The sequence below is a fragment of the Diceros bicornis genome, chromosome 29 (genome assembly GCF_020826845.1).
Source record: "Diceros bicornis minor isolate mBicDic1 chromosome 29, mDicBic1.mat.cur, whole genome shotgun sequence".
Classification (NCBI taxonomy): Eukaryota; Metazoa; Chordata; class Mammalia; order Perissodactyla; family Rhinocerotidae; genus Diceros; species Diceros bicornis.
This window is the reverse complement of record NC_080768.1, coordinates 34845332-34859103: the sequence shown is the minus strand read 5'-3', so window position 1 is coordinate 34859103 and position 13772 is coordinate 34845332. Positions and strand designations below refer to the sequence as shown.

The 13772-nt window shown below is 37.5% G+C and overlaps 1 protein-coding gene across 8 annotated transcripts in view; it reads right to left on the bottom strand.

The window, feature by feature from the left end:
- The window catches only part of DDHD2 (DDHD domain containing 2), a 30922-nt gene extending 17784 nt beyond the window's left edge, over positions 1-13138 (bottom strand). For 3 of the 8 annotated variants that reach the window (XM_058525225.1, XM_058525224.1, XM_058525223.1), the window contains exons 1-11: positions 12922-13135; positions 11523-11750; positions 10359-10549; positions 9490-9579; positions 8835-8955; positions 7603-7692; positions 6004-6139; positions 3436-3644; positions 3084-3151; positions 2099-2221; positions 879-974 (exon numbers count right to left, since the gene is read on the bottom strand). In XM_058525225.1, coding sequence (XP_058381208.1) covers positions 879-974; positions 2099-2221; positions 3084-3151; positions 3436-3644; positions 6004-6139; positions 7603-7692; positions 8835-8955; positions 9490-9579; positions 10359-10549; positions 11523-11742 — 1344 coding nt within the window. In that variant the 5' untranslated portion in view covers positions 11743-11750; positions 12922-13135. Of the gene's footprint in view, positions 1-878; positions 975-2098; positions 2222-3083; positions 3152-3435; positions 3645-6003; positions 6140-7602; positions 7693-8834; positions 8956-9489; positions 9580-10358; positions 10550-11522; positions 11751-12921 lie in introns of those variants that run through there. The other 5 variants (XM_058525222.1, XM_058525221.1, XM_058525220.1 and 2 more) reach the window with 3 other exon arrangements.
- Positions 13139-13772: the final 634 nt, after the last annotated feature.

The window sequence follows — 13772 nt, the reverse complement described above, 5'->3', positions numbered from 1 at the left end:
ATGAATGGACATTCCTACATGCTCTAAAATGACAAAAAGCTGTACACAGCCATTTGGGCAACCGTTGAAACTTTAGGCAACCACCATGAGAGAAAACAACAGCAGAGCGTTGCAGAAAGTAATGCTGAGGATTGCTAAGGAGCTCAATGAAGTGCTATGCCTTTCTAATCAAAGCAAGTAGACTGTCTCCATGGGTATAGAAAATGATGCAAATACCGGGCCAAGAACTGAGTGATCTGCTAAAAAGGTGAAAAATAATTAACTACTAAGATATGGAAAGGAATTGAGTGGCCAAAAAATCTGAATGTAGTACTGTTACAACATGGATAAAATCTGAGTACATTATGCCCAGTGAAAGAGGCCAGTCACAAAAGGCCACATATTGTATGATTCCATTTATATGAAATGTCCAGAACAAGAAAATCCATCAAGACAGAAAGTAGATCAGTGGTTCACAGGAGGGGTGGGGAATGACTGCTAATAGGTATGGGGTTTCTTTTCGGGGTGATGGAAATGTTGTAGAATTAGATAGTGGTAATGGTTATACAATTCTGTGAATATACTAAAAACCACTGATTGTATACTTTAAAGCGTTAATTTTATGGTATGTGATGTGAATCATATTTCAATAAAGTGGTTATAAAACAAAAAAAAAAAGTAAAAAAATAAAATGGTAGGAGGAGTCCAGGGGAGATAAGACTAATGAAGCTAATAACGTTTCTAAGGACGTCAATAAAGAAAACATGTTTAATTTCTAAAAAGAGAGCCAAAGATCAATTAACAGAATTGCTTGGCTCCCTAGACTAAACACCCCACAAAGCACAAAGATACAAGGATGTCAAAATTGTTTAATCCTACAAGCTATATTAAGCACGTACCATTGAATTTTTTCTGGTCCTAAAGTAGTTTAATATCTTCTTTCTTGGTCCTAAGGGAATGCCCATTTCCTGAAGATCTTTGTCTGTACATAAAGCCTAGGCATAGAAAATCAAATATCTTTCTCATTTCTAGGCAAAATAAAATCAATTATATGTTCTGTTCTCTGAGAGGAATAAGACCTAAGCACTCTGTTGTTCTTTGCTTTATATTACTAGGGCTCCCTAGTGGTACCACATCATAAATAACTTTGAGAAGGAAGGAGTATTTATTCATAAAAGAACCCAAAGAATAGAAAGTATCAATACTATAGTATCGATGCTATAGTAATATAGATAACACTGTATTATTGTAAAAAAAACTTATAGAAGTGGGTATCTAACTTCATAACAGTTAAAAAAACTGTTAAAAAAAATCCTCCTTAATTTCCATGCTGATTTAGAGGTCACATTCCTGAGGAAGATTATATTCCTACTCATGGACACAAGTAGTAAGAACATATAGCAAACAAAGAGCATGAAACAGACTAATAATCACGATCTCAGCTTAAGTGCTACTCACCTGATTAGGGAAGTCTTCCTTCACCCTCCCAGACTAGGTTATTTCATCCTGTCATACATTTTTATAACACTGTGTACTTTTCCTACTTAGAACTTATCACAATTGTAATTATGTGTTCGATTATCTGTGTCTTTTCCACTAAACTATAAACACTATGAGGTTAGGGACCATGTCTGTCTTATTCACTACTCTATCTTCAGTACTTGGTACAGTATGCCTGACCAGAGTTAAGAATTTACTAAATACCTGTTAAATGAATGAATGTATCGCAAACCTGAAAAAAAACACAACAAAAGTGGCAAAAAACAAAAACAAACAAACAAGCAAATATCAACAGTAGAGCTCTTGAAAGTATAACAGAAAAGAGTTGGAATAGTTAATGGTCATTTATTCTTGCTCTTATGTTCTTTGAGCTGTGCTGTTTTTAGTCTTTGCCCTATCGCTATATGTATATCAATTTGGCTCCTCTGAACTCCCAACAAGCAAAGATCAATTTATTTGATAAAAAGCACATAAATAATGCGAGAGAACATTACCAATGATAACAAAGTATTTATGACTAACATGCTTCTAAAGGGCAGGCTCTTAGTAAGCAGTATGAAGATAAGCAATAAAAATACTGAAAATGGTACAGTATAAAATTTTAAAAGATTATTTTTACCAGAGCTTCCTTATCTACTTTCTCCTTCTCAAAGATACTAAAGAATTCAGAGAGTTGAAGTTTCTTCAAATCTTCCTCTAGTGTCCGTGTGTCTCCTTGAGCCATGAAAATATTTGGAAAATCCTAAAAATTAAATTGTAAAGCTCATATTCTCTAAATTCATTTAGATTTTCCTTTATTAATACTATTTTGCAATAAATAAATGTACTAAGATTTCCACATAGAGATGTATCTTAACTTTAAATTGTAATTTATACAAAATATAAATTAAGAGGTGATTGATGTCTAAGTTTTTGCAACTTCAGTTGAAATTTAATATTTTTTTAAATAAATGAAGGAGTGAATGAATGATCATCAAAGTACTCTTAATTATCATTAACAAAACATTTACTGAGCTCTCATCAGGGAAACAGTGTTTAAGACATAAAACAATCCAACACAAAGCCCCCGTCCTGGAAGAACTCATGGTCCAACAGGAGAAATAGGACACTTACATAAAAAGAGAAGAAATACAAGATAGTATATCCTAAGTACTAATTCAGCACCAGAGATAAGTGTTCACAGGACTTTATTTTACTAATATTTTACTAAACAATGTTTAAATATCAAATCCACCCACTGCTTTAAAATAGATTTTCTATAAATTATAGTAATTTGCATCCAATTCATTCTTCATTTCCTTATATGCAAACTCCATTTCAGCTCAACGATTCCATAATTCTAATAATAGATCAGTAGTGCATAAATGGAAAATAAGATACCTATGGTTATTTTAGAATGTGGCAAATATTTGTAGAAGCATATTACTATCTTGCTTCTATCATCCAAGAATGACAGAGATAATTACAAGTCTGTTAAAATTAAAATAAATGTAAACTTAATATTATGGTATGAGACTAGACTAAGCGAAAAACAAAAAAGTCTAAAATCTAAAAAGCCTTACTAAGAAATACTACAAGAGAACCTATCTGAACATCTAGATTACCTTTTTACTGTCAATATCCCCCAAAGAATCTTTCTGATTTGTTAGGATATCAAACAATATAAGCGAACCTATAAGTAAAATAGAAGAAAGAAGGGACAATTTCTAAGCATTAGCACTAAACAGCTGTCTTTTATACATAGAATTAATAAGCCAATTACCCAAGTAGCAAAATCTACAAAGCAGGGAGTCTTTCTTTCCAATCCACCACCACCCTTCCAACCCCTTCCAAATTCTTCATCACAGACCAGGTCTAGACCTCTGAATCTCACACTGATAAAAGATATTGTACTCCAAAAACAGCTGTCCTTAAAATGTGATAGTCCTCTCTGGTCACAGAGAATTCATTTGTTACCTAAACTATGACCAGCAATGGATACACCCCCTTTGAAGTCAGGGTTCCTCTGGAGAAAAAGTGTATATATTCGATTCATTTCAGAAGCAACTGTGTCCACAATAGTCTGACAGTAGGTGGGGCTATTGTAGAAGAAGACATCCAGAATTGTGTCATTGGTGAAGTGCCTTAGGCGGTTAATGCTGGGCAGGGTTATTCGCTGCAGATCTCTGAAAAAAAGGAAAGATATTTTAAGCAGAAAACCTAACTACATTCCATAACCTCCTCTAAGTTATTATACAGCTTAGCCTTCAAGCTTAGACTTAGATATTTAAAGATACAAGAGATAACTATCAATTTACAAGAAATACAGAGGGCAGACAAACATGTTTAATGAAGCCAAAGGAATGCGATCAGCAAAATTCAGTGTGAGAAACTCTAGAAGACAAACAACCCAGTTTCCTCAATACATAAATGGCAATAAAATAAGAGACAGAAAGGTAATCAACAGGTTAAAAAAGACTTAAAGATGGGGCCGGCCCCGTGGCTTAGCGGTTAAGCGCACGCGTTCCGCTGCTGGCGGCCAGGGTTCGGATCCCGGGCGCGCACCGACGCACCGCTTCTCCGGCCATGCTGAGGCCGTGTCCCACATACAGCAACTAGAAGGATGTGCAGCTATGACATACAACTATCTACTGGGGCTTTGGGGGGGAAAAAAAAAAAAATTAAAAAAAGACTTAAAGGGTATATCAACCAACTGCAATTTATGGACGTTATTTGGATCCCAGTTTAAAATATGTGTGTGTGTACATTTGTGTATATGTATGTGTGTATATATATATATATATATAGTATGTGTAAATATAAATCATGACATTTATTAGAAAACTGTTAATTTGAACAGTGATTGTATATTTGCTGACATTAAGAACTTTATTTTAGGGGCCAGCCCTGTGGCTTAGCAGTTAAGTGCGCACGCTCCGCTGCTGGCAGCCCGGGTTCGGATCCCGGGCGCGCACCGAGACACCGCTTGTCCAGCGATGCTGAGGCCGCGTCCCACACACAGAAACTAGAAGGATGTGCAGCTACGACATACAACTATCTACTGGGGCTTTGGGGGAAAAAAATAAAATAAATAAAAATTAAAATTAAAAAAAAAAAACAACTTTATTCTAGGTGTGATAATGGTGTTACGATTATATTTTTTTAAAAGTCCTATAACATATACAAGCAAACATTTACAGATAAAATAATACGATGTCTGAGATTTAATTCAAAAATAATATGGTGGAGGGATGGGCAGCAAACAGAGGTATGAAGATATGGATGGGGCAGAACTGGCCACGTGTTGAGGCTCGTTAGGGCTGGGTAATCATAATCAGTACATGAAGATTCCTTATATATGCTACTTATGTGTACAAAATTCTCTATAATAAAAAGTTTTTAAAAAAGAAACGTTACAAGAGGCTCTTCCAGAATTCTCAGCATTAAGGTTTTTTGATCACAAGCCAAATGATAAATAGATCAGCTCCCTCTCTCAATGCAGAATTTCTAAAAGCTGACAGATGGTAAGACTGCCAGGTGCCAAAAGCAAACAGAACTCATATTTCACAGAGGAAAACCATGCTGACATTGTGTAAATCATCTTCCAGTCAAGTCTTTCTCACAATTCCCCGAGAGATTCCTCAAAGATTCAACAGCTTCTGTAGTTTAGAGAGGGCTAGGTGCCCTTAGTAACCTCTTAAGAAGAGCTCAAATATGAAGGAATGTGAACTCCAAACTGAGTAAAAGCAACACCACAATGGAGCATTTGGCACGTGGAATATGCTCAAATCATACGGTATTAAGAACTGAGAGACAAAAGAATCAGGAAAGCCATTTCCAAGACTAGCATGGAAATCATGACTACTTCCTGTATCTTCCAGAGAATCATCTCCTAGTTCTATCCTAGAACTATATTATAAACACACTTCTTTCTGGAGAGCCCACAGCTGAATATCCTTAATATGAGGCAAGCTTCTCTGACATTGCAATAAAATTTACAAACAAAACTATTAGGTTTGTAACCTAAGAAAGCCATCACTTAAAAGTCATTGTACCAATTACACCTCAGTTTATAAATGCTAATAATCTAAGGTTTGGGGATTTCCTTTTTTTCCCAAACTTGGACAAATATTATTTAAATATGATCACAAAAGGAACAACAAAATACTTTGCACATCTCAAGGAAGGTTGGCTTTTGACATCAGGAGATGGAAATGCTTATACACTATGGGAAGAAAGCAATGTTTGGCTTTAATGCTTAAGAAATAATAAAGCTGTAATAGTAAATACTAATGAGCCAGTAAAACATACTGGAAAAGATACACACAGCTCTTTACTCCTAACCCGGGTTAGTTAAACCCAAGGGATTGGTCAGCATTTAATAACGTATCTCTAAGAAAAAGACACAAACGTACAAAAAACTTTTTGTTGAACAAAATTTTAAATATACAATCAGCTATTGCAGAAATACCCGTAAGGATATCAATGATCAGAAAATGTATTACAATCACAGTTAACAACTCAAAGGTGTAAGGTATAACTCACACATCCACACCAGTAGAATGCAAAGGACTGTGCCAGTTAACTGGAAGAAATTCTACCCTTCCAATCTGCTGATTTTCTTGGGCTTTCTTAAAATGTGTCTGTAGCAGGTTCAAGGAAACACTGCGAAAATCATTAACTGGAAAAGAAAATTAACTTATGCATCAACAGTGAAGTAATGAATTTTCAGAATTACGATGTAACAGGATCAAGTAAATATACTCTGTCTACATATGCTTAGAACATGTATTTACTTGAGTCAAAAATAGCAAAGTGTGGGGCCAAACCGGTGGCATAGCGGTTAAGTGCACGCGCTCCACTTCAGCAGCCCCAGGGTTCGCAGGTTCGGATCCCAGGCGTGCACCAATGTGCCACTTATCAAGCCATGCTGTGGCAGCATCCCATATAAGGCAGAGGAAGATAGGCATGGATGTTAGCCCAGGGCCAATCTTTCTCGGCAAAAAGAGGAGGATTAGCATCAGCTGTTAGCTCAGGGCTCATCTTCCTCACACACACACACAAAAATAGCAAAGTGGTATTTGGGAAAAATTATCAGTGCATATAGGAAAAGCTGTTCCTTTAATACAGAACCTATACAAAACATTTCATCAAAAGAAAAGCTAACTTCGGGCAGGCCCGGTGGTGTAGCAGTTAAGTGCACACGCTCTGCTGCAGTGGCCCAGGGTTCAGATCCCAGGCGCGCACCAATGCGCCGCTTGTCAAGCTATGCTGTGGTGGCGTCCCATATAAAGTAGAGGAACACGGGCATGATGTTAGCCCAGGGCCAGTCTTCCTCAGCAAAAAAAGGAGGACTGGCAACAGATGTTAGCTCAGGACTAATCTTCCTCACAAAAAAAAAAAAGAAAGAAAGAAAGAAAAGCTAACTTCAAAACGTCTACTGTGTCATGGGAACTGTTTAAATTAAAAAAAAAGAAAAAAATCACATGATTATGTCAATTGGCCTTGCAGTCAGATTTCTATCCTAACTTTCTGGTTCTTACAAACAACCACTACCTAATATTTTAGATTTAAAAAAAAAATACACTGCTGTTTAAAATTCATATTACGTTGATCTTAACCTTCTAGAAGGTTTATGCTTCGAAGCATAAGCCAGTAGGATAAGATTCCTAAACTGGGAAACTCAGACTATAAATACTATCAAGTTTTAGAGGACACTACCTTTCAAAATCAAGTTATACTAAGGACCTAAATATTCTAATTATCAAGAGGTTTATCACAGTATTAATTACAAAAATGACTGAAGCTTCTGTTATTCATTTAAACTATATCATCTTTATGGTTTCCTTTAAATTTAGAATGGTTAGAAAATAGGACCATCACATCATAAAACAATTTTATAAGGATTAAGGGCTTGTTTCACTCAAGAATTATTAGTTAAGAGCATAAACTATCAGCCTAAGGAATTTACTAGTACTTTAGGTCTAAGCTGGGAAGCTTTACTACCTTGCCACCTGTCTTTAGCTCTCCAAATCTTATTATGCAGCAAAGACAACAGACTAAAGACAACACTTCATCTCAGCTCCAGGAGCACTGACTAATATTCCCATTAATGATCTAATCTTATATGCTTCGCAAACCTACCACACTGCACAATGCTTCGAAAGCGGAGATCACAAGCTGGTCCAATCCCATGGACTACAAAAACCAAGTGATCTATTTGTAAAGGTTCCCCTATAAATGAAATTTAAAAGAACGATTATTCGATACAGCTATTCATGTATCCTCAAGTCAAATATTAACAATGAATAAGCTATAGAGATGGGCAAGTTAAAATATAAGCAGATAATTTAAAGGATACAAAATATTCTTATATTTAACTACTTAGTAAAAATATAGTGATTTTTCTTTGTTTCTAATTTATCTTGAAATAAGTCTGTGAAAAAAATGTTCAGGTTTTTTAAACTTATTTTGAAATAACTGCAATCTTACAGAAAACTTGAAAGAATAGTACAGGAACACCCATGTACTTTTTACACATTTCAACACTTGAACATTTACCACATTTACTTTATTCTCTCTCTCTCTTTATGTGTATACACACACATTTATTTTTCTGAACCATTTGAGAGCAGGTTGCATACATCAATAGAGTGCACACATCATAACTCTTTAACCCTTTATTATTTCAATGTGTATTTCCTAAGAATATTCTATGATATGACCACAGTGCAGTTATCGAATTTAGGCAATTTAACATTGATAGAATACTTTTATCTAATACTCCATTTTTATCAATAGTACCAATGTCTGGTATGTATTTGAAGCCTGAAATTTTAAATTCATCTTTTTAAATTACAGTAAGTCTAAGACTTTGTCCAAGAGACAAGCTATTTCTTCTGCAAGGTAAAAGTAATTTTATAATCCAGTTAAATAGATTATAAAACCAATCATAATATATAAATGACCCTAGCTAGAAAGCAATGGATAACCATCCAAGTCCTACTAAAAAATAGCTTTCCTTAGTTGAAAATCTTCAAAGACAGGAGTTACCAGGAATAAATTTCTCATCAAACAGGTGAAATCACACTTCTTAGAATTAGAACTCAGTTCATCTGTACTTAGTGACTTCCTATTACCACTGCCACTTTTTACCCATTCCACAATACATATTCAGCAACTTTAAAAGAAATGTTTATATCTAAGATTCTTAGTAGATGAAGTGATACTAATCTTAACACTCAGAATAAGCCCATATGATTAAAGATCACTTTTAAGCCTTGAGATAATCCAAATCCGGAGAAAAAGATCACAATTTAAGTCATAAACAAATAAGTATATTAGAAGATAAGAAAAAAATTACTGATTAACATTACCACAATGAATGTCAACAGAGATGTTCTCAACTCCTCTCTTCACTGTTCTTGGTCGACCCTGCTCAGTGGGTGTTGAACCCCATTCATCAGACCCTGCAACTGGCTGGTAATGCACCATAAGCTTAAATAGAAAAGATCAGAGCAATAAAGATATTTTACATTAAGACATCTCCAATTATACATTGTGATGGGTAGAAACATGTCTTTCAAAACATAATACATAGTCAAATCTCAACTGGAGTTTTGATATGCAACTCCCACAGCTTGAAATGAGAACCCTAAAAATATATTACACTAATGTTGTATAACTTAAATATCTTACAATTTTATTTGTCAATTATACCTCAATAAAGCTAAAAAAAAAAGAAAATACATCAGGCTAACAGATCCTTCAACGACACCCTACACATGGAAGATATGCCTACATAATGTGCAGTGATAATCTACAGTGGCATCATTTTCCCAAAGGGAATTCTTCTGTATAAGCTAAACGAGGTAAATAATGGCAGCAGCTACAAGTTTTAAGTTTCATAATTGTGAATGCAATATAAAATTTCCAAAGGTTACCCTAGGAAAAAGAAACCAATTAAATTCTCTTTAGTAATGCAATTAACCTTTAATCTCAGCAGTAGAGAAAGGCTTTAATTTGCTTTACCTTTGGATTGTGTAATATAATAATTTCTCTATTGGGAGACTCCAGTTTCTTTTTCCATTCATCCAGAGTTACAGCAAGCATGTAAGTTTCCTTAAAAGAAAACACATTTCACTAGATTTCTCTAATAGCTTTTCTATTAAAACTGAACTTTTTCATAAGAATACTGCTAAACAATTACAATAAGAATATCCTACTCCAATTTACCAAATTGGTTTTTAAATTCTTTTAAAATTACAACAGATAATAGTGTAGGACAAAAAAAAAATCACTCCTATCATATAGACTGGAGATACTCACATTTTGATATATTTCTTTCAATATTAATGCATGTATATTTTTCCATGAAATTAGGAATATATTACACATATAGTTCTTTCTCTTGATTTATCAAATTTATTTTAAAATTCGTTTGAAGTTACAATAGATAATAGCACAGGACAAAGAAAAAAAAATCACTCCTAATTCCATCATCTAAACTAGAGATCATCACTGCTCACATTTTGATATATTTCTTTCAATAATATTAATGTCCTACTCCAATTTAAAGAAAGCAAATTTCAGACTGTTTTCAGAGCAAGAAAAATAAAAGGCAAAAAAGACCAACCCTGTGGCCATAGTTTAAATATTAACAATGATCACCATTAGAGAAAAAAATTTTAATTTAAAGGCATAACAGTTTCCATAGTATTTTAAAAATCTGAAAACTACTTTATCCTGAAACTAACTTGCAAAAATAAATACTATAAACTGAGATGCAGAGAGAACCAAACTCTTTCTGGAAATTTCACAAAATAAATCACAGGAGGAAGAAAAGATTATTAAATAAGAAAAAAATGAATAAAATGAGTAAAAAAGGGTCAAAGGAATACCTCTAATACTTGGCTGAAGCTCTCCGAGTAGGGAACATACTTATTATCTTTGTCTCCCTTGTAAAACCAGGTACATCGTCTCACTTCCGATGCTAGCTCATCCCAGTATACAGCATACCGCATCCTCTCCCCCAAATGAACATCATATCTGCCCCCGTCAGTGGGGACAACTCTCCCATTACAATCTTTTCCTATCAAGGATTGGAAAGGATAAAAGAAGTACACATCAAAATAAACCTCCCAAAATACAATTCTAAGTTATACTCTAAATAATGTTATAAAACAGGTGAACGAACAGTTTCTTCTTGGCTAAACGTAACAAAATGGAATTTAATATGTTTTTTTCACTAACTACTCTACAAACTCTCATTCTTGGTTTAAACGAAACATGAAAAAAACAATGGCCACACACTGTTTTGTTCTTTTTCTGAGAAGAGACAGCAATGTCCCACAAAAAAAAAAAAAAAAAAAAAGTGTATAAGAGGGCTTTCCTGAATCTTTTGCTTAAGGGACCAAAATGTAAATTAATGACCATGACCATCATGATGATAAAGTAGTAACTAGCATCTTGTTTGTTTCATGAAAGAAGAAAAACAAGTGACAAGTTAAAGAATTCATTCCTAGGGCCGGCCCCATGGCTTAGCGGTTAAGTGCTCAAGCTCCGCTGCTGGCGGCCAGGGCAGGATCCGGGGGCGCACTGATGCACCGCTTCTCCGACCATGCTGAGGCCATGTCCCACATACAGCAACTAGACGGATGTGCAGCTATGACATATAACTATCTACTGGCACTTTGGAGGAAAAATAAATAAATAAATAAAATTAAAAAAAAAAAAAGAATTCATTCCTTTGCAATGTGACACTGCCCACCCCATACACACTCTTTATAAACAAAAACTAAAACATAAGCGAGAACGTAAATATTACTGGATAACTATGCAGAAATTACAATAGGTAGTTTTCAAAATACAGACCAAATTCTTAAATATTATAAATTGGCTGGGTAGTAATGCAGAGCTTCTACATAAAAATGCTATAGGAGATAACTAGAATAAAAAATCTAAAATTTATTTTTAATAGAACTCACTACAAAGACTATTATATTATAGTTTGAGAGAGATGATAGTCAGTCTTTGCCTATTACAAGTTATCATTTTCATCCTACCAGAGCCATATGCCTCTTCCAACTGCTGTGAATCCTCAGAATTGAAAGGAATCCACGCCTCCTTAGAATCTATTATTTTACAATAAAACCAGTGAGGAGAAACTGGTTCATACAAACCGCCAGCATCCATGTCTATTAGCTCAAAGGAACTACATGAGTTTGGTGATGGAGATGGATCTGACTGGGACAACTGTTCCTGGTGTGATTCCACTGATGACATTTTGCTCTCTAAAAGACATAAAAAAAAAACTATCAGAAAAATTATTTTCCTTCTATTAAGTAATTGTTGATGACACAAAACTGGTCATTTTAAGGAGTCATTTCTGCAAAAAACCACAATCTAAGAGGGCCACTCAATTTAAAGAAATAACATCAATTAGCTGGATTTTTTGGGAGGGGGAAGGGGCTTTAAACAAAATGCTTCTTATAGTTAGACAAACCACTTTACACTCATCTCCCAATTCTCTCAGGAAACTGCTTGGTTTTAATCAGACAGTAAGTTATAAAACAAACCTAGAATCACAAGAAACACATGGTTAAAAACCTGACTGCAACAAAACATTTTACCCCAATTTCCAAACTAAGTCTAGAGCCAAAGCGAAAAAATTCACTCCAACTGTCTTAACAGGTTTTAGGCTCTAGGCCCCTATCATTACACATTTACATGATTATTGGAATCTTAAAATACTGAAAATAAAACTATTCAGTCACTTTTTATTGATCCTCGAAGGGTGCTCCGTTGCGGACTATGGTACAAATTCTGAAAACACGAACCTTGCATGGGGCCATTGTGCGCACGCGCGCACCCACTCACAGGGTCAAGTCTCAGGTGAAAAGTAATGAGTGACCTCAGAAGCCTCCTTCCCTCAAAGACGACTCTGACCCCTTCCACACTCAGACGACTCGGCGAACACGAACAGTGCAGACATCAAAAGAATACAAGCTCCTCGGAGGGAGTCAGGCTGCAGGTCTCTCGGCACCCAGCGCAGCCGCACGGCAAACACCTGGGCGGAGCGGGCGCTCTCCAGGCTTTGGTCACTTTATCTTTTTTCCTAGCACAAATTTACCTCCGCCACCTTGGCGTGTCCTTTCTCCCCACGACCCTGGGCCTCCTGCAGCCCCGATCTGGGACCTCAGAGCGCGGGGATTCGTCTCCTCCCGCCTCCAGCCCCGCGGAGAGGAGCGAAGCCACCAAGGAACAAGGTGATTTCCCGGCGCCTTAAGGATGCCGTCAATACAAAGGGGCCCCGGCCGTCTTCCTGGACCGAGGTCACCCGCACCCACCCGGGCTGGTCCTCCCACGCCGGCCTCCCTGCCTCGGGCATCTCCATCCCGCAGCGCCTCCAACCCGCAGCACAGTCGGGCCTCCGCCGGCCCCAACACGCCGTCGCGGACTCACCTGGCAGCCGCGCTGCCTTGCACGCTCTCCTGCCCTCGCTGAGGGGGCCACGACATGTCCCCGCGGCGGCCTTTCCCTCGAGCCCAGGCGGGGCGGGGCGGAGCAGGGCAGAGCCTGCGGCCCCGCCGGGCTCGCGCCCAGCACTGGGCTCCACCACGCTCCCAGCGGGCGAGCAACGGGCCAGGAAGCGGAGAGCAAAAGAGAGGTTGCTGGCACCGCGGCGTGAAGGCGACGGGTGGCACGAAAGGCCGCAGGGGGACTGGCGCGAAGTGTCGCGAGAGGGAGAGGGAATCGCGCGAGATGTGTTTCCTCCCTGCGGGCATGGAGCCGGAGCGCTGGGCAAGCAGACGGTGCGTGCGGCGTGGGCTCTTGGGCTCAGAGCCGCCTCGCGGCGTCTGGGTATGAAGCCGGAGGTCTTTGAAAGGCAGGGATGGGGAATAAGACATAGGTTAAGTGAATATTTCTCATTTCAGTGAAAGAAAGGTTCTTTAAGATTAACCAGCCCAGCTCCCTCACTTAATGGATGGAAAAACAGGCCTCCTGACCCAGGTGGTACTGTGGCCAACCCTACTGATGAGCCAGGGATGGTGCGGGAACCCATCGGAGACGCAGGGCTGCCACGCCCAATGAGAAATAGGATGCTAAGGCGCAAGCAGCAGCTACATCTATCCAGACCTCCACTTCTAGGTGCTGAAGAGAACAGATACCAACGGCATTTGCAAGCAAAAAAACGTTATCTCTGGGGCATTTCCCCTTGCGTTTATTAGGATTTAGAGGCTGCCAAAAAAAAATCCCAAAAATGTAGAGGTGAGCTCAACAGGACTTAAAAACTGCAAGGGTGAAAAGGGAAC